This window comes from Mastacembelus armatus, chromosome 9, assembly GCF_900324485.2.
Source record: "Mastacembelus armatus chromosome 9, fMasArm1.2, whole genome shotgun sequence".
NCBI lineage: Eukaryota > Metazoa > Chordata > Actinopteri > Synbranchiformes > Mastacembelidae > Mastacembelus > Mastacembelus armatus.
In genome coordinates, this window is record NC_046641.1 from 4,563,458 (window position 1) to 4,587,008 (window position 23,551).

General features: G+C 43.4%; 2 protein-coding genes across 3 annotated transcripts in view; both read right to left on the minus strand.

Annotated features, from left to right (window-relative positions):
• Positions 1-6,720: 6,720 nt before the first annotated feature.
• ap3m2 (adaptor related protein complex 3 subunit mu 2) lies at positions 6,721-12,886 on the minus strand. 2 transcript variants are annotated; one of them, XM_026322460.2, is made up of 9 exons: positions 12,779-12,886; positions 11,778-12,074; positions 11,510-11,681; positions 10,753-10,890; positions 10,290-10,375; positions 9,940-10,073; positions 9,519-9,726; positions 9,105-9,249; positions 6,721-8,428 (listed from the first exon to the last, which is right to left on the minus strand). In XM_026322460.2, exons 2-9 carry the CDS (start codon positions 12,048-12,050, stop codon positions 8,328-8,330), a joined length of 1,257 nt encoding a protein of 418 aa, XP_026178245.1. In that variant the 5' UTR covers positions 12,051-12,074; positions 12,779-12,886; the 3' UTR covers positions 6,721-8,327. The 2 variants fall into 2 exon arrangements, with proteins under 2 accessions (XP_026178245.1, XP_026178244.1); XM_026322459.2 differs by having other exon boundaries at positions 11,778-12,070; positions 12,734-12,869.
• Positions 12,887-14,880: 1,994 nt separating this feature from the next.
• Positions 14,881-23,551, minus strand: part of kat6a (K(lysine) acetyltransferase 6A) — a 29,207-nt gene continuing 20,536 nt past the window's right edge. The window contains exons 13-18 of the mRNA XM_026320782.1: positions 23,144-23,237; positions 22,730-22,961; positions 21,971-22,157; positions 21,156-21,863; positions 20,652-20,913; positions 14,881-20,556 (exon numbers count right to left, since the gene is read on the minus strand). Of these exons, the coding sequence (XP_026176567.1) occupies positions 17,180-20,556; positions 20,652-20,913; positions 21,156-21,863; positions 21,971-22,157; positions 22,730-22,961; positions 23,144-23,237 (4,860 nt within the window). The 3' untranslated portion in view covers positions 14,881-17,179. The remainder of the gene's footprint in view (positions 20,557-20,651; positions 20,914-21,155; positions 21,864-21,970; positions 22,158-22,729; positions 22,962-23,143; positions 23,238-23,551) is intronic.

Genomic DNA, 23,551 nt, shown 5'->3' on the forward strand with positions numbered 1-23,551 from the left:
ACCACTCATTCAACTGGTATAAAATTATTATCCAAATGCTATGCTTGTCTGTACGGAGGCTTTAAAAGTGTCCAAACAAATTATCTGCAAGACACTGACTAATATATATAATTATATAAAAAAAAGACTTTAGAAATCGTTGTTCTGTGTTTTGGACTTCAAAAATCACCCTGATATAGTCCTATCAAGGACCCAGTATGAGAGAGCTTCTGTGCTCTTTATTTCTTCAACATATTTTCACACTGTCTAATCATTATGTGTGTGTGTGCATGTGTGAAAGAGAGAGATAAATAGATAGATGTGGCAATGTTAGAAATTAATATGAACAGAAAGTGTGACAGTGTACCTGTTTTGCTATCTATTAGCCAGTAGAAGTGCAGTTAAGTTTCCACTCATTGTCTATTCTGTTTTTCTTCTCCTCCTCCAGCACTGCTGACCATTTACTGCATCTTCCCGTCCTGCTTCTTGACTCTACAGCCCATCCCCCGTGTTTAAGATGCTGGTGTATGTACAAACACACAGTCACACACAATGGAAGCGCCACTTCCATTAACACGAGTGCACACTTTAAAAACCTGCATTCATTCTCCTTCTTCACACACCCACACTCACACAAATACAAAATGACCTAAGGTTAACCCCCACTCTCATTTGAAACCTCAGAGGTCAAAGGACAAAGCATAGGCAACGGCAGGAATTCTCCACGGCTGCTGTTTGGTAGCCCTCACAGTCTCTCAGCCCTGCACACACACAGTCCACTCTCTACTAAAACAACTTTTCACTAATTTATCTTAAATAGAATATAAATTGCCTAATTGATTTAAAGATAATATAAAGTAGAATGTGAAATATTTGTATATCTATAACCACAATGATTAGCAGGTTAACTGTCGTCCTCGGCACATACACAAGCATACACTCTCTCCATTGTACATAGGCTGGACTATGTGTATATATAGATGACATGTGACAGTACTCACAGAAGGCCAAGATAAAACTAGGTGAGATAGTGATGATGATAAAGAAAAGTAGGACTTCAATTAACAATTATTTTCTCTACTATTTAATACATTGACTATTTTGATTAACTTATAAATGAACTTAATCATTAGATTTATACAATGCCAGAGAACTGCAATTCTTACAGCCTGAGATGATGGCTGCAAAAGTTCGTCCAATCAGCGGTCCAAAACCAAAAGACATTGAGTTTAGTACGATTTTGAAAAGACAAAAGCGAAACATTATCTTATTGGCACAGCTGGAACTAGAAAATGTCTCAGTTTGTGGTTTGAAAAGTTATTATGGTACTGCCAGCTCATTGACTGATTAGCCATTTCAGCTCTGTGAGAAATAACATTCAATTTAACAGTGTTTCTACTGCATCCCAGGCAAGCCCATTAAAAGTATAAACCCTTTCACAATGCTTAAAAACATTAGTTGCCCACCAAAAGCATCAAAAATAAGCCTGTGACTTTCAATAGAATGACAGTCAACACATAATTTCACAAGCTGAGACAGAGGTGGAATTGTCTTGAGGAGTTAAAGGACATTTAAATATAAGAGTTGTAATTTGGTTTCTAATACAAGTGCTACATTTGTTCGCATTACAGTCTGTGCCATTTGCTATTTGGGTAAGTAAGAGAAGCATATCTTGACTTGACAGATAAAGAATTCAGCAGCTTCCAAGCTTGGTCTGAATGGACAGAACTAACAAGATGGCTATGATCTCTATAATGAACACACTGCAGCAAGAGGATAGATGGATGAATACACTTCCTGCTCTTCTCCACTACCTTCAGCTGAAGCAGAATACACTTTGGCATTGAAATTATCCATTATCTATACAGCCTATGCCTATCAAGGGTCAATAAACTCTGGGTGACAGATCACCAGTCTATCACAGTGCTGACACATAAAGACAGACAAACATTCACACTCACATTCACATCTGCAGGCAGTTTAGTCACCAATCAACCTAATCTGGACTGTGGAAGTAACTAGACAAAATCCACATCGGGAACATGCAAAATCCACACAGAAAGGCCCCAGGTCAAACTGTGTTTGAACCCCGAACCCTTTTTCTGTGACACAACACTGCTAACCACGGCCTCATAGTGCCACCCTCTATGGTGAAACCTCCTGTGTCATTTTGTAACATAATAATGTGTGCATTAGGATGTGTTTAAGTACAATCAAAGATTCTTTGAGTAAACAGAGGTTGACATAGTATCTCACTGTGAAAAGCAAACTCTAAAGAAGTCATGAGAACATCAGCAGCTCCAGTAAACCTACATCAGCTGGCCAATCACCATTTAGGATTTTTATCTACATCTTTCAATCACAATAACCAGACAAACATAAAAATAAACTGTTTAACTTTGTTTAACTTAACTTTAACTCCACATTTGTGGCAACCTGCTGGCCCAAGTATTTCCCCAGCTTTTGCCCTATAAATGATCCAATGAGACAGTAATAAGCAGGTGCTGAATGGATGGATGTGAACACATGAATGAAAACGAATTTTTAATGGAAAAACTGGTGATTAAAATGACGTTCAGGCATTAACCTTGAATACTGAAATTTTTAAACTGGATACAGATAACCAAGATGTTCAGTGCTTCTCCAATATGTCATCATTTATCCTTGAGTATAATAAGGAAAAGCATGAGACAGCCTGTAACTTTACCTTACAATATAAAATATTAAATCTATTGGCATACAAACACCAAATACTGTACCTCACTCACCTCCCACTCATTCTGTCGCTTCTTCAGCTGTTCACATTTGCGGAGCTTGCATATCTGCTTGCCCGTCTTGCGATTCAGACAGTTTGCACAGGTACCACAGTTCTCTTTGCGGAGGCAGGGAGCGCAGGTACCACATTTCTTCCTCCTTTTCTTCTGGAGGTCAACAGTGGTATCCAGCGAGCCATCAAAGGGAGACAGAGAGAAGAGCCCTGCTTGCTGGTGTTCAGTCTCTATATATTGGCTCAGTGGAGATGTTTTCTCTAAGGATTTTCTCTGCAAGTGGAGAGATTGAGTCTCCTCTGCATCCATAGAGAATTCATTCTCAGGTGGAGGACCAGGCCATGTCTTTGTTCCGGGCATGGTGACTATCCTGCCTTACGCCTATTTTGTATCTTAAAAAGATAAATACAGTTATATTTAAAAAGCAGTGTTTAAAATCAACACCAGATACAGGCCAAAGCTCTGGTGCACATGTGCAGGTTAGTCTGGTTTTGGCAGGTAAAAAGCAAGTCTTGAATCAGTGCACTACTAACTTCTATCTAGATATTAAACCAGCATGAGAAAAAAATCAGTCCCCTTAACTCTGTGGGCTGTGGCCAAAAAAGTTATTTTAATGTCCATCTTATCTGCCTATCAGAACCCTGGAGGGACCACTTGTGCCTGGGAAACCAGTTTGCCCTGAAGAATCTGGGTGGTAACTTCCAGCATGGGGTCCATCTTTCCATACTACCCTGATGGATGGTTGGCGGTCCACCACAATCTGGGTACCATATCTAGAGTCTGGAGAGTCATAGCGTTGTCTGCCCAGGCTGGGAAATGTCTGGAAGTGGGCAGATACAGCAAAGACACAGGGATAAGGTAAAAATTACAAATTTGTATAAGTATGCTAAAAGTTTTTATCCCCATTTCTTATCTAGGATAACAACAGGAACAATCTTTTTTTATGGCTTGAGTCAAAATAAGAGCAAGCCAACAAACATGGGTAGAACACGTTGTACCGGTTAGATGCCATTCCAATGAGGTCAATTAAGAAACGAAGACAGAGCAAAAGCTGTATAAAGTATTATGAAGCCATTAGCTTTCACTTTAAAATAACATGCAATCATACTTATGGTAATACTTCAATTAGCAGTTAATAATTTATCAGACTTGAGTACGCATTATATTGTCACTTATGAGTTGCTGCTCTGAATACCTGGAAATTTTGTTAGATAGTTCATATAACTGACACTGAATCATAGTAGATGCTGTGCTCCACATTAGCGTTCAGTCTGACACCCCTGATTCATTTCTGGATGCTGTCTAGTTTCCAAACACAGCTGTCAGTGCTGCACATCCAGTTGGCTCATAGCCATACAGGCCTACGTGAGCAGTTTGAGAAGAGCCTGTATTTTAATGGCAGACCCCACATAGACTGGGGGCTTATGTCTTCTTGGATGAAAGAATGGGGTGATAAGTTAATGCCAGGGACAGTCCTCTTTTGTCTTGGGGTTGCATGCTCCAGTCAACCGTCAATAAAGTGAACTGTGCTGTGAAAACCTAATGCTGTATGGTGCCTGCATTGATTTTTCATTTTTACCAATTAACAGCAATATATACATAGGATTTATGCCAGCTAAATCCAATTCACCATAAAATATGTAGGCTGCTTTAATTTACTTTAACAGACTTGTTAAAAAGTGTTGTTAAAAACAAACTTAATCATTAATATGTTTTTTAATGAAACCTTCTAACTATGGGAGGGCCTTTGGAGGCGTCAAATCCCTAATCTGCCACTTAAAGCTACAAAATTAATAGTTGCCATTGTTTTTGCCAGTGTTTGTGTTTTGTTTCCTGCTCCTCGCCGTGACACCAGCTGCGACTTTGTAGAAACAAGTGCTACTTTTTCAATTTTCAATTTTCAATTTTCAATGTCTGCGCTACGGTGCCCACGCGTTTGATATTTCTGGGTAAAGTTAATGTCGTCCTAAAAGGAAACAGTTTGTTTTGTTAGCGAGCTGAGGCACAATCAACATTTTAACATTTTAGCGTCAGCACGCTAAGCGCTGTTGCTTCACTGCTAATTATTTTTATATTACGGTAACGTTCATGCAAATATAATTGAGAACGCCAAACTTTTTCTTAATTATTTCACGATTAAAACCTTACCAAACTGAGCGCATTGTGCAGTAGTTGTTATTGTTTAACTTAAATATACCAGCAAATGTAGGTAAATGACAGTGTCCTCCGTGGTGACACAAAGGCTCGACACTAACAGGTCCGTGTTTTTCCCTCCACTACTTGGCCGAGCGCGAAATTATGATGATGAGTGCCAATTACACAGCAGTTAATGGCGAAGGCAGGGAGTCTGTGTGCAGGTTGTCCGGATGTATCTTGACAAACCTGTGGTCTTTAAATAACGACACACAGGGAGCACGCGCCCAACCACCTCTTCTTGAAGCACGTGTTTTTATTCCGCACCTTTGTCGCGAGCCGTAGGCGGCTCCGTGAACGAGCTCCTATGTTGTTTCTGTTACTGTACGTCCACGTGGTTACCGACAGGGCACGGCTGCACCGCGCTGTAGGGAGCCCGGCCGGCCCGCAGCGATCAAAGCCATCAGATAGAGACTAACAGGCATCCCCAGATTTACATTAAGATAATGCAGTCAACAGCGGGAAACACAAACCCATTAGGGTCTGAGTGACTCGGCTAATTGCTCTAGGTGACAAAAGCAGCACTTTCACCGGGTGTGAATACACAAACTGAATGATACACAAGACATTCCCCAACCCTGCTGCGCTAACTGTGATCAGGGGTGATCAGTAAAAGGCTTAATATTTGGGTTTGACTAAAAACACTAATGAGGTCGAGTTTCCGCTGATACAGATAAATGACGCAGAGAAGAAACTTGTCGCTCGCAGTTCTGCAAAACATAAAAGTGGGGCTTGAATTACACACAGCCACAATCATACGAGAAGGGACAACCTACCAGCTGCCATCAGTGGGTCTTAATGCCTCGATATTCCTCCACACTTCTGCTTTAAGGAGTGTTCGTAAAAAAAATCAAATGAAAAACAAAATGAAACAAAGTGAACAAAAGCATGTAGACTACTTAATAAAAAGGTATAGTAGTCTTCACTTGAGAGCTTAAAACTCTTCTACTTTAAAAGTCTCCTGCACAAAAGTGGAGAGAGAGATGGGAAAAACTGGCCCAGTGACATAACTGACTTAAAGTTGCTATGTGCAGTCGGTGGTGGTGGACGTGACGGGGGGTGGGGGTTAAAGGGTTAAAGTGTTCAGTAAATTATGGAGTGGAGTCCTGCCAGCTGCTGGAGCCAGGAGAATCACTTGTGGGGATGTGGGGGTTAAAACATGTCCTGTCTGAAGACCCTGTAACGCTGGGTTTAAGGGTTACAGCTGATGACTTAGACGGCTCTTTATGGTTTCTTCATAAATGGTAGTTCTACTGTACTAAAGTGGACTGTAAACAGCCTCCTGACTGATAGCACTGGGTTTAAACCAGATGTTGTAACACGATGAAAGGGAGAGGATCAGGATCTTCTAGTCTGAAGCCCTGTCAGCCTCCTGGGCATATCTGGCTGTTGAGATAATGGGGAGCAGCGGCCCCAGCTGACAGAGTTTAGGTATCTCAGCTGGCTTCTGTCGCATGAGGCAGTCAGTCTTATGATGCACACCATGGTATGTTGTCCTTCGATATCAACACCTTTGTGTATTCCATCAAAAAGAGTCTACATAGACTTACATAAGGTATTACTAAATTACACATCAACAGGCCAAAACATCAACACATCAGTTTACGTCCAACAGCTCTGCCACAATACACATTAGAAAGCTACTATGAATGTTCATCACCAGTGCAGTTTCAAAATCAGTTTAAAGAGAAGTGAAATCAAAAGCAGTAATCATTTCTAGATAACCTGATGACTGGTAACAAACGATATTTAACACAAGCTCAATAACAAGCCTCATCACTCAGTTATAACACAGGAAATCTTTATTTTAACACCACAGTTAACAGTCTATTGGAGGCCATTCTGCAAACAAAACATAAACACAAAATCTAAATCTTTAACATTTATTCTGCAGGTACCAGGTCTTCATACCAACATACATAGTTTAAAGCAGTCTTTGTTTATTTTGAGTTGTCAACACCACTACTGAAGCAATCATGCCAACTGTCAGAGACCTGAAAACGATAGGTGGGGGCATATACTGTATGTATGTCAGTGACTCCTGCCCTTCAAAGCAGCCAAGTTGCCGTGGTGACATTCATACTGGTATGTTTACATGATGTATGTGATATTAAGATACACCTTAATCAGTTTCTCTGGGTGTAAGGGCTGTTTTGTCATTTTGGATGTGGGTCAGTGTAAAGCACCACACTAGTTTTTTTTTCTTCTTGGTCACATGGGTCTTTATATTGAAAATAAAAGCTAATGAGGACACTGCCGACAGTGTTTAGTCATAAAATGGTTAACCATAGTAAGTAAAAATCAGAAAAGTGATATCCTGTGTATAATACAGGATATCACTTGAGCAAGTGGATAAAGTTTTTTGTTTAATAAATAAATAAAGACAAACAGAACAGACAAACGTGTACCTGAAATTCTCCCAGAATGCTTCATGGTGATAAAGAGCTCAGACAGTATCAGAAACTCTACATCCATCTTGCATCAAAAAGAAATGTTAATACCAGCAGATGTGAAAGTGTCACACTTGTGTGTTGAATCCAGTGCTGCAGACAAAACCCGCACATTATTGTTATAAATAGAAGAGGAACACAACCACAGGACAAACAGAAAAGCAAACGTAAAACATGAATGCTTGGGGAAAAAAGTCTCCCAATAGTAGGATACAAAAAAAAAAAACAAAAAAAAAATACAGTGATCATTATCATATCAGCAGTTCAATATTTCACAATGAGAATCACTAAGGGTGAAGCACAGATAACTCTGGACTATAAAATCTGCGTTGTAAGACAACGCTGCAGAGGTCCTATCATGTGGGAAAACACTAACTATTGGGTGTTTTGCTATATTACTGGCCCAGTAGGCAATGTCACTTTTTGAAGATTGATTGCCAGTCAACCACACATATATCCAATCACTGAAACACTGTATGAACCAGTGGAGGGCAGATCTAGGGCATCAGATTCTGGCTTCTTGTTTGTCAGTTTAAAAATATCTGAATTTAAAGCCTAAACTAACACAACCTGGCACAAATGTCTTGCACTCAGGATGAAAATGATGGGTCAAAAATGGTGTTAATATTTATCTAGACAAATATTGTATATATTGGAATTGGAATATTGTATATATTTGGCATGGATTCAGCTTAGGTAGACACGGACATGTTTTACTACATGTAGTTCAAAATCTCCAGACTCAAAAAGCTCTAAACCGTTTACTGGACATATGAGCTCTTACTTGAGAGGATTGTATGTGAAATGGTACAAGGAGTCTGCGATCTGTGTGGGTAAATTTTGAAACGCATATACACAGGGAATGTACAAACTCCCCTGACCCTCACATCACTCAGTCTCCTGGAAGTTTTGTCAGGTGGTCACAGAGCAGTAGTCTTTATGTCCGGACCTGGAACTTTCCAGCCTTAGTCATGTACTTGATCCCTTTGAAAGGTTTATACTTCTCGCCGTACATGTCCAGTCGATTCACCTTAAGCCCTGTTGAAGGCACAACAACCATTTATTATTTTTTTTCTCCACCTCACTCTATCAGCTCTGATTACACCTTAGCCCCATTTTGTGCCACATGTATTACCCCTACACTGAAGTCGCAGTACAAAACATCTGGTTTTCCTAAAAAGTCTTACCTCAAAACAGACCAGCAGGAATTCTAGGAATATTAGATGCTGTGAGTGAAATGTAACAGTAATACATGTGAAACACAAACTGTGACTCAATACCTGTGCATAACTATGCTGTATGCTGCAGAGAGAAAAGTTAACAACTATCTAAAATATTTAAAATTAGCTTTCAGGTGTCATGTAAGGAGGTTGTTTGCTGCATTGGGCGCCATCTAGTGGACAATGCCACTGCTCACAGAGTGGGGCAGTCAGGTGTTTATCAGCTGAGCAGCTATGTTTGTCTCATATGTGGGGGTTGAAGTCACATTATTCTCATCTCAAGATAAAACATGGAAATGATATTCAATAGTTGATGATAAAATATGAATCTAACTCACTGAAACAGCTTGAGTTATGTGTATGAGACTTTAGGAGGAATGTTTACCAGTGGTTATACACTTGTTTACTACAAGAAAGGAAGGAATACATACATAAACAGTCATAGCTCCATATGGGTAAATGGTTATGATGATTGCATATGTGTGTGTCTGTACCTGAAATGGCCATCTGTTGGATCTTGAACTGGATGTTGATGGTGGGGTTCTCGTCAGGTTTGGAGGCCCCAGCCTGTAGGCTCATGGTGCCTTTCAGACTGGGAAGTTTCTGTGGGTTGATCTTACCAACATCCCATGTCAACAACTGCCCAAAAGACAAGATATCAAAATCACCACATGAAATCACTGCCACTAGGGTAAAAGTCACACCTTATCTTACACAAGGACAGCACAGGATAAAAGCGAAGAGTGGCATCTTTGTTTTGGGAACAGAGAGGCTTAATTTAAGGCTTTTTGAGATGGGCAGTTTCCATGTAAGAAAAATGTTCTCAGGCCACAATTTGAAACTTCCATTTGCATGTACTGTCTTCCTTCTTTTAGGCAGGTAAACACTCAGTCACAATTTCTATGTACCTTTGTGACTGGGTCAAAGGTGTATGTTCCCTGGGAAGGGTTTAGGTTGGCATTGAGGACGCCTCGGGGCAGCTGGCTGCTGACTAGGACTGACTCCACAGCCTTGCCCATGGTCTGTTTGGGTCCCAGAGTCAAGTCAAAACGTCCCTGGGAGCTTCCCTCCCGGAAAGTGATGTTGTGCTTTACATACACCGGGATCGCCACCAGACTGAAGAAGAAACAGGACAAGAAACAGCAGGAGTCACACTCATAAAAGCCATGTTTTCCAACTCTGCTGTTGTATTTTAGAATTACATATTACTTAAGAGAAAATCCTTTAGACAGAACATGTTAAGTGTCTCTGAAACTTTTTGATAAAAAAAACATGGATAATATTTCTTTTCAATAATGTGACCACAGAGCCTTAAGAAAAAATACTGACTTCTGAGAGCTGACGTGGTAGGACAGCAAACGGAAATTCCCATCAGGAGGGATAAATGAGAGGATCCGCTCAGCCTCCCAACGCTTGAACCGAACACACGGGTGGAAGCTAACATCATCAAGCAGCCGAGGATTCTGGGAGAGGGAGAACGAGGTCCGGGAAGGTTTAGGGATGAGCAAAATAAAATGTGCATATGTATACTGCAAAAATCATTTAATTGCATTTACGGACAACTTTAAACAATTACTGCTTAAACAATTATTGCTTCGTAAGTCAAACTCTTTCCAAAACATTGCTGCTCAACAGGAATGAAAGGGGCTTAAAAAATGCTGAAAACAGGAAGAACTCACCATAAACGATAAAGTGAGGTCAGGCATGCCGGTCAGTTTTACGCAGGCATCAATAACTCCCTGAATTTCTGCCGTAATAGTGGAGCCTGAGGAAAGGGGTTGGTGTGAGAAACTAACAAAAAGCAAAAACCAGATAAACTAACAGTAAAACCATGAATTACCCCTTTATACTGGTTAACATTCACTGTCTGGACAATTTCTTCTCTTACCAGTGTTCAAACCTTAGTGCTTCTCTCAAAGAGAATTTGTTATTGCAAAAAGTAAATAGATATAATCAAATTTCATCAAGATATGCAGCAAAAGTAATACCATGTAATATTTTGATTAATCAGGAGTGCTGTCATTCTTATCATACTGGATCTATGGACTCTTAACCGAAATGTAATCATAACTTAACAGAGCAGATAAATGTAAAACAACAGCACAGTTACATTTTTGACCAACGGGCTAAAAAGGGGAATACCTGACTTATCAATGATAGCATCGATTTCCTCCACCACATCAAAATAGGCTTCATTGTTGGTGTATTTGACCCCAGTGCGTCGCCACGGCACCACTGACAGCTGGCCTGTAGGGAGCTGTTCACCCACATTGGTGCTGCCTGCAATACAGATATTAACCAAATATAAAATGACAAGCACATTTACACAGAGGCCATGCACATAGTAGTTAGTACACAGGGACCAGTTGCCATACTTTATGCAATATTTATTTGTCATATGTTATGGCATTGCATAAACTGACTGTCACCTGATTCTTTACCATGTTGTTTCAGTGCATTTGTGAAACATGATCTCACATTATTATACTTCAGCTAAATGGTTATGATAAAACAGACTTGCCTTTACGGTATATACTGCACAGGGCATATCATATCAATAGCAGTGACAATAAAAGAAATACATTAAAAACAGTTTTCTCCTCCAAAGACTGACAATACCATTAATTCATCTGGAGAGTAAACATTTGGCACTTAAAACAACATCACCATAACAAAGATGATATTGTCCAAATAACTTCTTATCCTGGTTTAATAACTGTTCTATCTCTAGTGGACTAACTGTTCACTAATTTGTCCAGCACCTCACACAGGCACTGGCAGATATCATATGTAACATCACTTCCAGGATTTAACATAATATTCTAAACATTTACCTACCCAAACAGTGAGTGTCTGAATCATTTTGAATTTTAGGATAGTTTTTGTTATTGTGTTGTACCTGTGATGGTGTTGACCATTGTGCGGAGGATGGTGGGGGGCTTAATGAGCTCTTTGAGGATGTTGGACTCTGTGGCTAAGGGAAAGCCATTGTCCAGCATCTCTTCCAGTAGTTCATAGACCACTACGACATTGTCCTTGATGGCAGCCTCAGTACACACTCCAAAATAATCCTGAGAACAAAGAAAACAGTCATGGCATGGCCATTTAAAACACAAGTCAACTGAACCAAAGGAAACGTGGACTGAAAGATTCAAGGGAGCAAAAACCTGAAATGTGTCGACAACCCTGTGCAGAAACTCGATGACGAAGAGTGGCGGCACCTCACTCTGGATGACTGCCACGAAGTAGATGCGATGCCTGAGCACACTGATTAGATAGTGGTGCGGTGTGGGGATCACGGGTGGGACGTTTTCCGGCTCGGTGGCGCGCTCCTGTGCCTCGAAGAAGTAGTCACACACTGAACGACTGACTACACTTTTCCAGTGTTTCTCCAGGAAAATGTCCCCTGAGGCGTTAATTAGGAAGAGGCTGTGGATCATTGTGGCTGCAGGCTCAGAGGCTGACGATAAAAAGAGAGATAAAAACACTGTGTCTTTGAATAAGACCAAAACCTTGAAGCTCTACCCCAGCCTGATCTGTCACCAAACGTTAGACCACACACACACACACACACACACACACACACACAGGAATTCAATAGCCACTGTAGAAAAGACAGCCCTCCCCCTCCTCCTCCTCCTCCCCCTCCCCCTCCTCTCACATGACACATTTTGTGTTGGGTAATGTACACAGACTGGTCATACAAAGGGAGAATGGGGCTGTGGGCTCAATATGTGTATGTTTATTGTAAATAAACATCATTACAATGAATAAGTGCATAGCAATGAATGAATGACTAATGAAGTCATAAGAAATAACTCAGAGCACCAGTTTTAAAGAGGTATAGAGGACAGTAACTTAAAGCAGCAGGGCTTCTCATTAATTATGCGACAAAGCCCGTGCCGTCCAGACTGGATATAGTTATTAGCTCTGCTCCTGACCAACTTCAGCTTCTCACAGTTTCACCGAGGTGACACGTCTAACTGAGCAGGTCTGGACCATCTCTGTGCCTGCTGGCGAGAACACAAGCTGCCACCTTACATCAGTCTCATGACAGAGGGGTAGGCCGCTACACAAGAAAACATTACTTAAGATAACCTTGCTGTTCTCTCTGAAAACCTACCAGGTGCCGCTGAAGCCGTTCAGAAATTGCGACTGGCTTACTGAGGACGAAGTTTTACGTTTTCTCTCGCCTTTCGCCTTTTTTCCCAATGAAAGATTTAGCAGCCGTCGTCGCTTCCCGTTAGGTGGAGTGGATCCTAGAAACCCACAGGCCTACACGGACCAATTACAAGCCGAACACGGTGTGGAGTCCCGCCCACTTAAAAGTGTCATAGGGCGAAAATACGGAAGTTGTTGGCTCGTGACTTGGCTGTGATTGGACCGTGGAGGGACAGCGACGGTAAACAGTGCCCGCTGATTGGCTGGATGACGGAGCTGGTCTGACATTTTGTTTCCAGTATCAGATTTCATCTTGTGTCTGTACCTCCGTTCAAACTAACTGGGTCATGTTCACCAGCACGGTCTGAAATACTCCTGCACTCAGCCTGCAGCACATTATGCTTATTAGTCAGTCAGTTTTGTTTGTGTGGCGCCAAATCACAATAGAAAAAATAATAGACTTTACCACAAATCCAGGTGAAGAGGTGGAAATTACAAACCTGAATCATGCTGAGAAAGAGCCTAAGGATGCTGTGGTGATAAAGACACAAAAAGACATACTGTCTATGTATTATTTTTCTTGTTGACCTCAGTGTGAAGGTCAATTAGTGCCATTACTTCCAGTACATACAAGGCTTATATGTTTCTAAAACTTTTCCCTGTTGAAAAAAAAGATTTAAAATTTAATACACACAGATCATTTTCTTTTAAACAACCTATGTCGAGTATACTTAATATAATGTATACTGAGAACAGTAGACAAATGCTAAATAACACCTAAAACACATTCAACACAACCTTTACTGTATTTTGTTGTTGAACTGCAACTGTCAGTGTCATAATGTGTTTCATTTTCAGTTCCACCTTCTTCTGCAGTGCGGCCCACACCCTTAAGACAAAGATTATACACATGCAAACAAGGAATACATGAAAAATCTTACCCTCTGAGTCAGGAACACAGACGTCAAAGCAGCACACTCAACATCACAGATCAGTGTGGGCACATCGCAGCTTTATGATCATAACGAAAAAGCTGACCCTCTGGTGACTGGTGGTGATTGTAAAAATGCTACACACTCACCTGCAGCAGCACATATCAGTTTATAAATCTTCATATGGCTTATAAACAAAGACAGATTTTTAAATGCATTTTTACCTCTTCTGAATCTCCATTCTCTATCATTTGTGTGATAGAAAGAAAAAAAAGATAGTGAGTTTTAGTGACGTGTGTGTGAAGATGCCAAAGCCATGAGCTGTTGTGGTGCCTTTGTTATGGCTCCTGCTGTGTGACTTCAAACCAGCACTGACATTATGCATTGCATTTAGCAAACTGCTAAGTATATACCTTGATGAAATCACTGAACATGTGGGGGTACATAATGCAGGGACAACTGTACTCATATCAGTGACTTCAACAGACATCAGAGCATTTATATTGTAGTATTGTTTAGGGAAGATACACTGAACTCTGCAAAATTCAAGGAGGCAAATCTGTGTATTTGGATTTTGTTGAAGGTGGAAGTGGAAAACATGCTTACATTCTACATGGGCATCTAGTGGCCACAAGTGCTCACCACAACTTATAAGTGATCTGTGTCCATTATAAGTGTGTGAGACTGGCTTTGTGAAACTGAATTCCTTCAAATGAAATGGTGTCTGGTTTTTCCCTCATATATTTGCTACTTATCCCAACAACACCCTAAGCTCAGGTAACTCTTGTCTCAAATGCATTAGTGATCATAACACACCACACAATTCAGATACAACACATTTTAAAGTTTTTGAAACTCTAAAAAGTATTGCTTACTTATTTACAATCAGTATTAATATCCTGAAGAATACTCTCTTGGACCAGGATGCTTGTCACAGTGTTTGGCAGCACAATATAGTGACAGTACTAGCGGTCTTAAGAAAAAGTAAAATAAAAAAAAAATCTGAAATATTTATTACAATAGAGTTACTATTTCAGTATGCATAGTAATGAGAATGATTACAGCCTCTTTGTCCCTTATGAGCAAATCTTGAAGGAGTGGACTGAGATAAAAACTAGTGCAACTTAATCTAACAATGATTTAAATGAAACCTTTCAAATCTCAAGGGAAACATGAATGGCTCAACATAATTTATTTTCATTTTATGTTAAAATGTACAGAGTTCTTTGAAAGTACTTGCTAAGAAAGAAAAAAAAAAAAAAAAGAATAAATGGAAATACATACAGGAACAGAGTAGAGCTGAGGCAGCTGAGCGCAAATCAACCTTCACTGTGTGCCCAGCTGTGCCCACTCCTCTTTATTTTGCGCTCTCTCTTAGCATACAACGCAACATGTACAATTACAAAGGATACAAAAAGGGAAGCGATATAAACAGACAGAAATATACTGAGCTCATTTTTACATGCCTCTTAAATGTAAGGAAGTCATCCTATACACACACAGGTAAAAAAAAAAAAAAAAAAAAAAGAATGCCAAGTGACCTTTAGATATTTGTAGTCCCTTTGTTTAAAATAGCATTAATATACTACACAAAGATAGAAAAACTCTAGAGATGAGATGGAATGGAAAGGTTAAAGGCATCTTAAAGTCACTAAAAGTGAGTGGTAATTTTTTTAAATTTTGAATTTCTTAGTAATTATTACCCAAGAGGCGAGCTAAAAAATATGTATTGTTTTTTTTTTTCCTGAAACAGAAGTGAAAAAAATGACAGTACCAATATCAATGTCAGAATTTTCTTTTATATTATAGAAAAAACATTTTCTCTACAATAGGTTTTCTAAAGTCAAAAAGAGTCAGCTTGTGTCATAAAAGAAAGCTGCCCAGTCTGATAAAATTCAGAAAGAAACAAAATGAAAAAGTACAGAACAGAACAATACACACAAACTGAGTATGCCATGTCAGATCTGTAAGAAAATGAAAACTCTTCTTTTGACTTCGAATACTGGTACATGGAGCAACAAGGTCAACCGTTTTCACCTCTGCTAGTTTAACGCCGTAACCAGCAGGACCTGGAACACTTGCTTTACCTCCGACCCTGCTTTTAAATGACTGCCTCTGTGCGAGGACTAGACCATGCACTAGATTAGGCATACAGATATACCTTTTATAAAGGGTACCTGTGTGCTGCCACATTTCTAGCCAATGGGAGTGCAGACTTTTGCAGAAAAGGAAAAAAACCTTTAACAGAGTACACCATTCAAAAGTAGATTCCTTGACCCCTTTGGGTCTCAAACACTTAAGGGGAGGTCAAACCGACTTTCCTTTAAGCATGGAAATTCCACCATTTGTTCTGCATTCCCTAAATCTCTAAAAAAGGCTGACATCTTAACACCGTCTGTCAGTGGAGTGTGGACAAGAAAAAGCTGAATGTTGTACTTTCCTGAGCTAGCCACCAACTGGCGACAGCTAGCCAGCATACGTCTGCATGTGACAGTGTGTGTGTGTGTGTGTGCTGGATATCGGGAAGTACCTGAATATTTACATCTAAGCCTTTCAGAGTGGTGGCAAACTGCAAAATAATGCTACTTGTTTCAATTATGGACATATAGTAAAGAGTAATGCGCTCATCTTCTCTGTGTCTTTGCTGTGTTTTTGGTACAACACTGTCCATCTGGGAAGACAGGGACTCTGGAAACAGCTCAACACCGGAAGCCCTGCTCCTATGCTTTTCTGGAACTAGGTCAAAAGTAGTCTGACCAAGTGGCCACAGAGATGTTTGGGTTTCTGAGAGAGCATGAGGGTGTATCACCATTTCAGAATGCCACATATATAAAGACCAAAGCATATAAGAGGTTGGACTGCACACAAGTATTTCAAAAAACAATTAACAAAAACAAGGACAACAAAAATAAGATTCAACATTATGTTTAACAAAACAAGAGTTCGCCTATAATATTTCATTGTCTCTTTTTTCAAGGTAAGGCTTCCTATATCAATTAAAAGATTGTGTGCATGTTTGAATATATTCAGTTAATCACCGTTTTTTCATTTGCAGTCTGACAAAGCAAGGTACTCCTGTACTGTCTTTCTCTTCCTCGTCATTCTTGTCCGCTCCTGCTCTCCTCCTGCTTCTCACAAGGAGGAAGGGACTCCTGGGCCTGTGTAAAACCACGCTGCAGAAGGCCTGGCCTGGAGCAGCTTGGCACGGCTGAGGTCCATGTACACACACCTACCCCGAATTCTACCGTCTTGCTCCCATACACAGCCAGCTGGGAGGGGAGGGGAAATGAGCCCAAATAAAAATGGACAAACGACAACATAGAAAAACAGGAAACCCAAAGACCCTCTCTGACTCCATCACCTACTCTCCCTGATGCCTGCAGAGGCACTGGAGAGGGTGAACAGGAGTAATGGACATTTAAAGTACAGCGAGTATCAGCTCTGGCCCCATGTCTCCTTTTACAGTTCATGGACGCTCATCTGCTCATGTAAGGTGACTGTTTTGGGACACCAGCATAGCTGTGATGGGAAGGGCCAGTGTACATCATGTTACTGTGGTGATTGGGCTGCATAGGCTGCTGTGGGTAACCCTGCCCTCCCATCATGCCCATCTGCATCTGCATGGGGTATTGAGCTGGCTGATTCATGTAAGGGGGATTGCCATGATAACCACTGTTCATCATGGGTTGGGGCATTCGGTAGCTGGCTGACATGGCATTGAGGGGTGTCATGTTCATGGAATTGTAAGGTGCCGGAGTGGGCATAAGGTTTGGCATCATACCACGCTGCACGGCCAAGGTGCGCGGCGTGCCCTGCATGGCCACAGCCCCTGAGCTGCGGCCATAGATCTGCTGCTGGTGTGGGGCTGGGGCCAGCTGCTGAGTGGCTTTGGACCGGATGGAAATATGGCCTTTGACTGTGGCCATCTGGCCCTGTAGCCGCTGGGTGTGTGGTGGAGGTCCCAGACCAATGTTGGTGGTGGGCATGTTGCACTGCAGCTGCAGAGAACCCAAATTCATGGATCCAGAGCTCAGGTTAGGCGGTGGGGTCATAGTGGGCTGGCCCTGGGGGAGGGGAGTGTGGGGTGAAGGGGCCAGCCCAGGATTGGAGAGAGAAACGCTGGTGGCGTATGAGGTGACAGAGGCTGAGTGAGAATAGGGCATGGCATGTGGGTCCATGATGGTGTTGGTGAGCTGCTGGAGTTTGGCCAGGCTGAAAGTTGCTGAGGGCTGGGGGTAGGCCCCTGTGCCAAAGTCCTGACCCATGCGCTCATAGAGGGTTCGTCCCCCTCCTCCACCTCCACTCTCCGGGATCTCCATGATCATGGGCGTGGAGGCGAAGCCGTTTCCCATGCTACACTGGGACAGGGCTTGCTGTTGTTGCTGTGGTGGTGGTGGTGGTGCTGAGGGCGGAGGCTGAGGGTTGGGGGCTTGTTGCTGAGGAGGCTGCTGAGGAACCTTTTTTTGTGACTGCTGTTGCTGCTGGTTGGTGCTGGGAGGCCTTTCGATCACACCACAGCTCTGAGGCGACTTAATGCCACAGCTGGGGGTGTTGGATGGTGGCGGGGGTGGTGGGGGCTGGGGCACAGCACTGCCTACATTGCTGGCACCTGGTCCGCTGTTGGGCCCTGGTCCTGTCTGCTGAATAAGGCTACAGCTGCCCATCGCCAGCTGGGGTCCTCCAGCTCCTGTGGAAGATGTAAGGCTGGGGGCTGGCACGAAGGAGCAGCTGTTAGACTGGGCGGAAGAGGATGGGGTGGCAGAGCTGGAAGAAGAGGAGGCTGATGACGAGGAAGCTGAAGAAGCTCCTGCAACTACAGCAGAGGACATCCCGCCCCCATTCCCACCATTTCCTGTTCCATTGCCTCCTCCACCCATGGTGGAGTCATAACTGCTGGGGTTGTCATAGTTCTCTGTAGTGCTCTCTATGCTCCCCAGGTCACTGAAGCCACTGTCCACCACCTGCTGGGAGTGGTCGGACACAGATGGCACATCCATCATTGGTGATGTCTCCATATTTTGCTGGGATGGTGCAGACAGAGAACTGGGATGCTCTGGTGTGATCTGGGTGTATCCCCCTCCAGTACTGCCACCACTCCCCCCTGCTCCGGTGGGACCAGGTGTTCCTCCCCTCTGTCCTGCTGGTGTTGTGTCCATGATGCCTGAGGGTAATCCTGGACTGTTCACCGAGCGCACAGACTGATTGGGTAAAGGCGGCACTGGTGGATTAGGGATGGGGCTGCTGTGCTGGGAGGCTCCACATTCCTCCACTAAGGCCAGGGCCTCCTCCTCTGCCTCCCCTGCATGGCTGTAACTCTGCAAGGTCCGACAGGCAGCTAGGGTCTCCTCACAGTCCTGGTAAGCCCCATGATGTGGCTGGGGTTCAGTCTCTTCATCCTGAGCTTCCCCCTGTGTCAGGGACTGGACAGCCTGCATAGTCTCCAGGTCCAGCTCATTGGAGTGGTGATGGGGGTTGTGTGGGTGATGGTGGCCCAGCTCCTCTTTGAAGTCAGGGTGCTGGTGAGGGTGGGAGTGTGGATGTGTGTGTTGGGGTTCCATCAACAGCGTGACATCTTTGTCATCCGGGTGCAGAGGCTGGAGCTCCATGGGCTCAGATGGAACAGACATGGCCGTAACTGTCTCCACTGCTGCAGCTGCTGCAGCAGACTCCTCTTGCTCTCTGCGCCGCCTCTCCTCCTGCTGTGGGTCGGCTGAGGAGAGCCGACACTTGGCCTCCTGAACGTCTTCCTCAGCCTCCTCCTCCTCCTCTTCTTCCTCCTCCTGCTTGCTGACATAGTCCCGGGCCACGCTGTTCTCCATGTCTAAAAAAGCCTCTGCACCTTGGGGTTCTTCTTTGACTGGAGGAGAGCTTGGATGGGAGGGAGTCCCCTCTTCCTCATCTTCATCATCATCTTCATCTTCAGAGTCCTGACTTTTTCTCTTCTTGCTACTGTTATTACTGGTGTTGCTCTTGTCTTCTAGGTGTCCATCACCTTCATCATCTGCATCATGGTCTTCACTGCGCCTGCTTCCTGAACCTGGCATGACTGCTGTTCGCCTGTTGATACTACTGCCTCCACTGCCCATGCTGCCACATTCCTCTTCTTCTCTCTCCTCATCCTCATCATCCTCTTCCCTGTCACCCATATCTGTGTCTTGGGGCCGAGACTGAGGAGCCCGGGGCCCTGAGGTGGAAGAGGAGGAAGACGGGGACAGCAGAGGACGGGACGGTGGACGACTAGGTTTGTCTTCCTCCCAGGCTCTTTCTGTATCCTCCTCCTCTTCATCATCCTCCTCTGGCTCAGATGTGGGAGGCGGGTTGGGAGCAGGCTGTGGTGGCTGGCAGAGGACACGGTTCTTGGGTGGTCTCCCTCGCCTTTTGGGCACTTTCTGCTCAACAGGTTTAGGAAGATAGTCATCTTCTTCATCAGAGTCTTTCGGTTTATTGTCTCTGTTAATGTTGGTTCTGCAGACCCGCTTGCCATTTCGGTCATCCATCTGGAGCAGCTCAGGATCTTTGTCCAGCTGCTGCTCCAACAGCCGCTGTCTTTCCTGCTTCTGTCTCTCTGCCTCCTCCTGTGCACGCTGCAGGTACCAGCTCCGGGGCTTGCGGCCAGGCTTCATCTTAATTTTGGTGGGTGCAGGATCCCCACCCTGACTGTTTGAAGCTAAACGTTGGTCAGACCCACCACTAGGAGGTTTTCCAGGGCCACGTTTCTTCCAGTGAAGCGGTTTACGGCTCTTCCCCTTAGGCCAGCCTTTCTTCTTCTTAACAGGGACCTCAGGGTTGGCCACTACAGTCTCTGATGATGTTGCTGTCAGGGCACCCACAGGCTTCAGCAGAGGTGTTAGCTCTAAATAAAAGTAAGAAGATAAAAAAAGAGTTTGGTAAAACTGCACAGTGAATCACAAAATTCTGCCAAATTTGGCATCAGGACTATCTTCTCACCATCTTCCTCTGAATCTGTAAGGTTGGAGTGCCGGCCCCTTTTGGGTGCTGGGTCTGACAACCTCAGAGCAGAGCGGGCTGGGGGATAGCGGCGAAGTGGGTGTCCCAGAGGCGTCTCCTCCTCCAGCCTGGGCATAGGCCTCTCTGCGTCCGAATCTACAAAGGGCTCATCCAACACTTCTGTGGTTTCAGAAATCGTCTCTGTCACCACGCTGCTGTGAGGGTGGCTGCGCTGGCGAAAACGCCGTTTCCTCAGGGGCTTCTAGATAGAAACAGGAACAGGTGTTAACTGTGCCTTTGAAATTTAGATAAAATGACAACTTATAGTCTAAACTAAACCAACTTAGGACAAAAAGATCAAAGATCAAAAATTTTATGGCACTGACATAATTCCATCTGCAAATACAACTGATTTTTTTTGGTTCCAAAATGTTTAAAGGATTATCAATCAATTTTAATTCTGAGATTTAAACATCATCACACTCTCACAGGACAGTTTCTTACCTTGCATTTGAGTCCCATGGCAGGCTTGGTGAGGATAGGTGGGGAGCATGTGCTCCTCTCTTCATCATCATCATCATCATCATCATCATCATCGTCCTCCTCCTCCTCCTCCTCCTCCTCTTCCTCACTGCTTTCACTGAAGCAGCTCTTCCTGATGGGCAGAGACTCATTCAGCCTGGAAACTGCAGGAAGCTGTACCAGCCCCTCTCCAGGCTCTTCTGTTAATCTGGGTTTAGGGCCTCTTTTTTTCCTGGGAGGGCGTCCTCTTCGTGTGGGGGTTATAGAGGAGTGCCTGGCCATGTCCAGCGTGTGAAAGACTGTGGGCTCGGCTTGCCTCTCCAGGGAGAAAAGGGAAGGAGGGCTGCTGGCTGCGGTTTTTCCTCCCTCCGGTCTCTCTTCATCTTCATCATCATCATCGTCCACAGGGCGAATCTTAGGTGGCCGGCCCACCCGCACACTGTCTTTCACCTTTCCCCAAGGCCAGTTTTTGGGTGGGCGCCCCCGTGGTCGGCGTTCTCCATTTGCTGGGGGAGGGGGTCGTGGTGGTTCTTGGACAGGAGGTGGACAGCGAACAGGAGGGGGAGTTGGAGAGCTTTGGCTGATGGGAAACCCCAGGAATCCTTTTCTTTCTTCCTCCTCTTCCTCGTCCCTCATCTTCCCTTGGCGCATGTGCCAAGACACTGGTGAGACCTTATAACTTGGTTTGATCTATTAAAAAAAAATAAATAAAAAAGCAAAACAATCAGTTACCAATGAATAAGATGTAATAAATCTATTAACTTCACTGAAAGCAAATACATATTCAGTGTATTTACATCCTTGCGGTTGTCTTCATCTTCATCATCCTCGTCATCATCTCCATCTGCATCAGAGACTACGGTGTTTGTTACAATGACGGGAGTCCAGCGAAGACACTCAGGGTCGACCTCCAGCTGTCGTGGCCGGGCCTTCAGACGAGACATGTGGCTAGCCACCAGCTTCTCCCGCCGCACCAGGACCAGCCTGATAAAACCACAGCAAAAAGAAACAAGCACATTACAAGCTTGTATACAAGTTTATTTGCATTAGATAAAAACGTTATGTTTTCTTCCATTAGAAGGGCTGTCAGTTTAGGTTGCAAATCAAAGTTTCACTATATCACTCTTTCGCTAAATTTGAAAACAGCAATGGGGCAATATTTTGCGTAGATGACAGTAATATTAGGTCTAGTAATCCTAATGCTGCCAGAATTTGGCTCAATAATCAGGTCAATCAATTACAGAACACCTGACAGTACTGGTGTTTGGTGGAATCTAAATACATCACACCACATCCACAAATCATTAGAGGGACTATAGTCAATAAGCCATTAACTACTTGAAAGGTTGGCTTTGTTCACATACAAAATGTGACCTGGCTACTGGTCATAATTATTTTATTTGGGTTAAACTCATCAGATCCTGTTGACATCGCAATGTACCTGTAATCTGAACTACTGACTGCATTGGACAGTTGTGTGAACCACTGGAGTGCATCTTTGACCCCATTTAAAATGGCACTAAAAATAATCTGTGAATGCCAGTCCTGCCTCTGACCTGTCTCTGCGTTGTTCCAGCATGTTGAGGCTGTGCAGAGTGGTTGTGATGTCTTGTGGGCAGATCCCTGTCAGTTTGCTAAGCTGGCGTATGGTGATCTGTTGGTCACGGATCTCATGGAGACACTCCAGCACCACACTGCGCCAGTACGCCATGTAGGACAGCCGACCTAGGTCTGACAGAGGCTTCTCTGGAGAACCTGGTTGGCCTTCACGCTTGGACAGTAAGTAACCTGCAGGCACAGTAAAACATGGCAAAGGCAAACATATCATGAGCTAGATATTACAGATGTACCACAATACGTTTCTAATGTTTAAATGCATTAGTTTTGTCTATCAAAGGGAAGAAGTACTAGCAGATATGTTTCCCACTTAGTAGTACTGTCACTGTGTTGTTTGAGGCTGAGGCCCTTACTGAAGTCGATGAGAAAGCGTCCGTAGCCCTTGCGCTGGTACTGTGGAAGAATCATGATGCATGATACGTTGTATTTCTGTTGACAGTGCTTTTCCTGGACGAGACCAAAGACAGACACATTGCACCATTAGTTTAAAAAAAAAAAAACTAAATAAATCATGGAACCAGATCACAAAGTAGGTCTCTGTGTCTGTACAGCAAGGTGTTTACGGTACTGTGTTTGCTCACTAACTGCTGTGTTTTGCTCCTCTGTGAAGGTGAACTGAACACAGGGGCAGAGAAGCTGACAGCACCTACTGTTTATCTGGGAAACAACATGAGCATTTATTTGTGTGTAGGAATGCACCTATGTGAGGAAGTGATAATGCATTTCAATTTCATACAAGTTTAATAGACTTTATCTCTAAT

Bases quoted from the DNA above. Each gene is read 5' to 3' on its own strand.
- ap3m2 (XM_026322460.2), bottom strand. From the start codon at position 12,050: ATGATCCACAGCCTCTTCCTAATTAACGCCTCAGGGGACATTTTCCTG. The intron at 11,682-11,777 runs GTTTTTGCTCCC...CTTTGTTCTCAG, and splicing joins GGGTTGTCGACACATTTCAG to GATTATTTTGGAGTGTGTAC. The intron at 8,429-9,104 runs GTACAGACACAC...TGCCTTCAACAG, and splicing joins CCAACAGATGGCCATTTCAG to GGCTTAAGGTGAATCGACTG.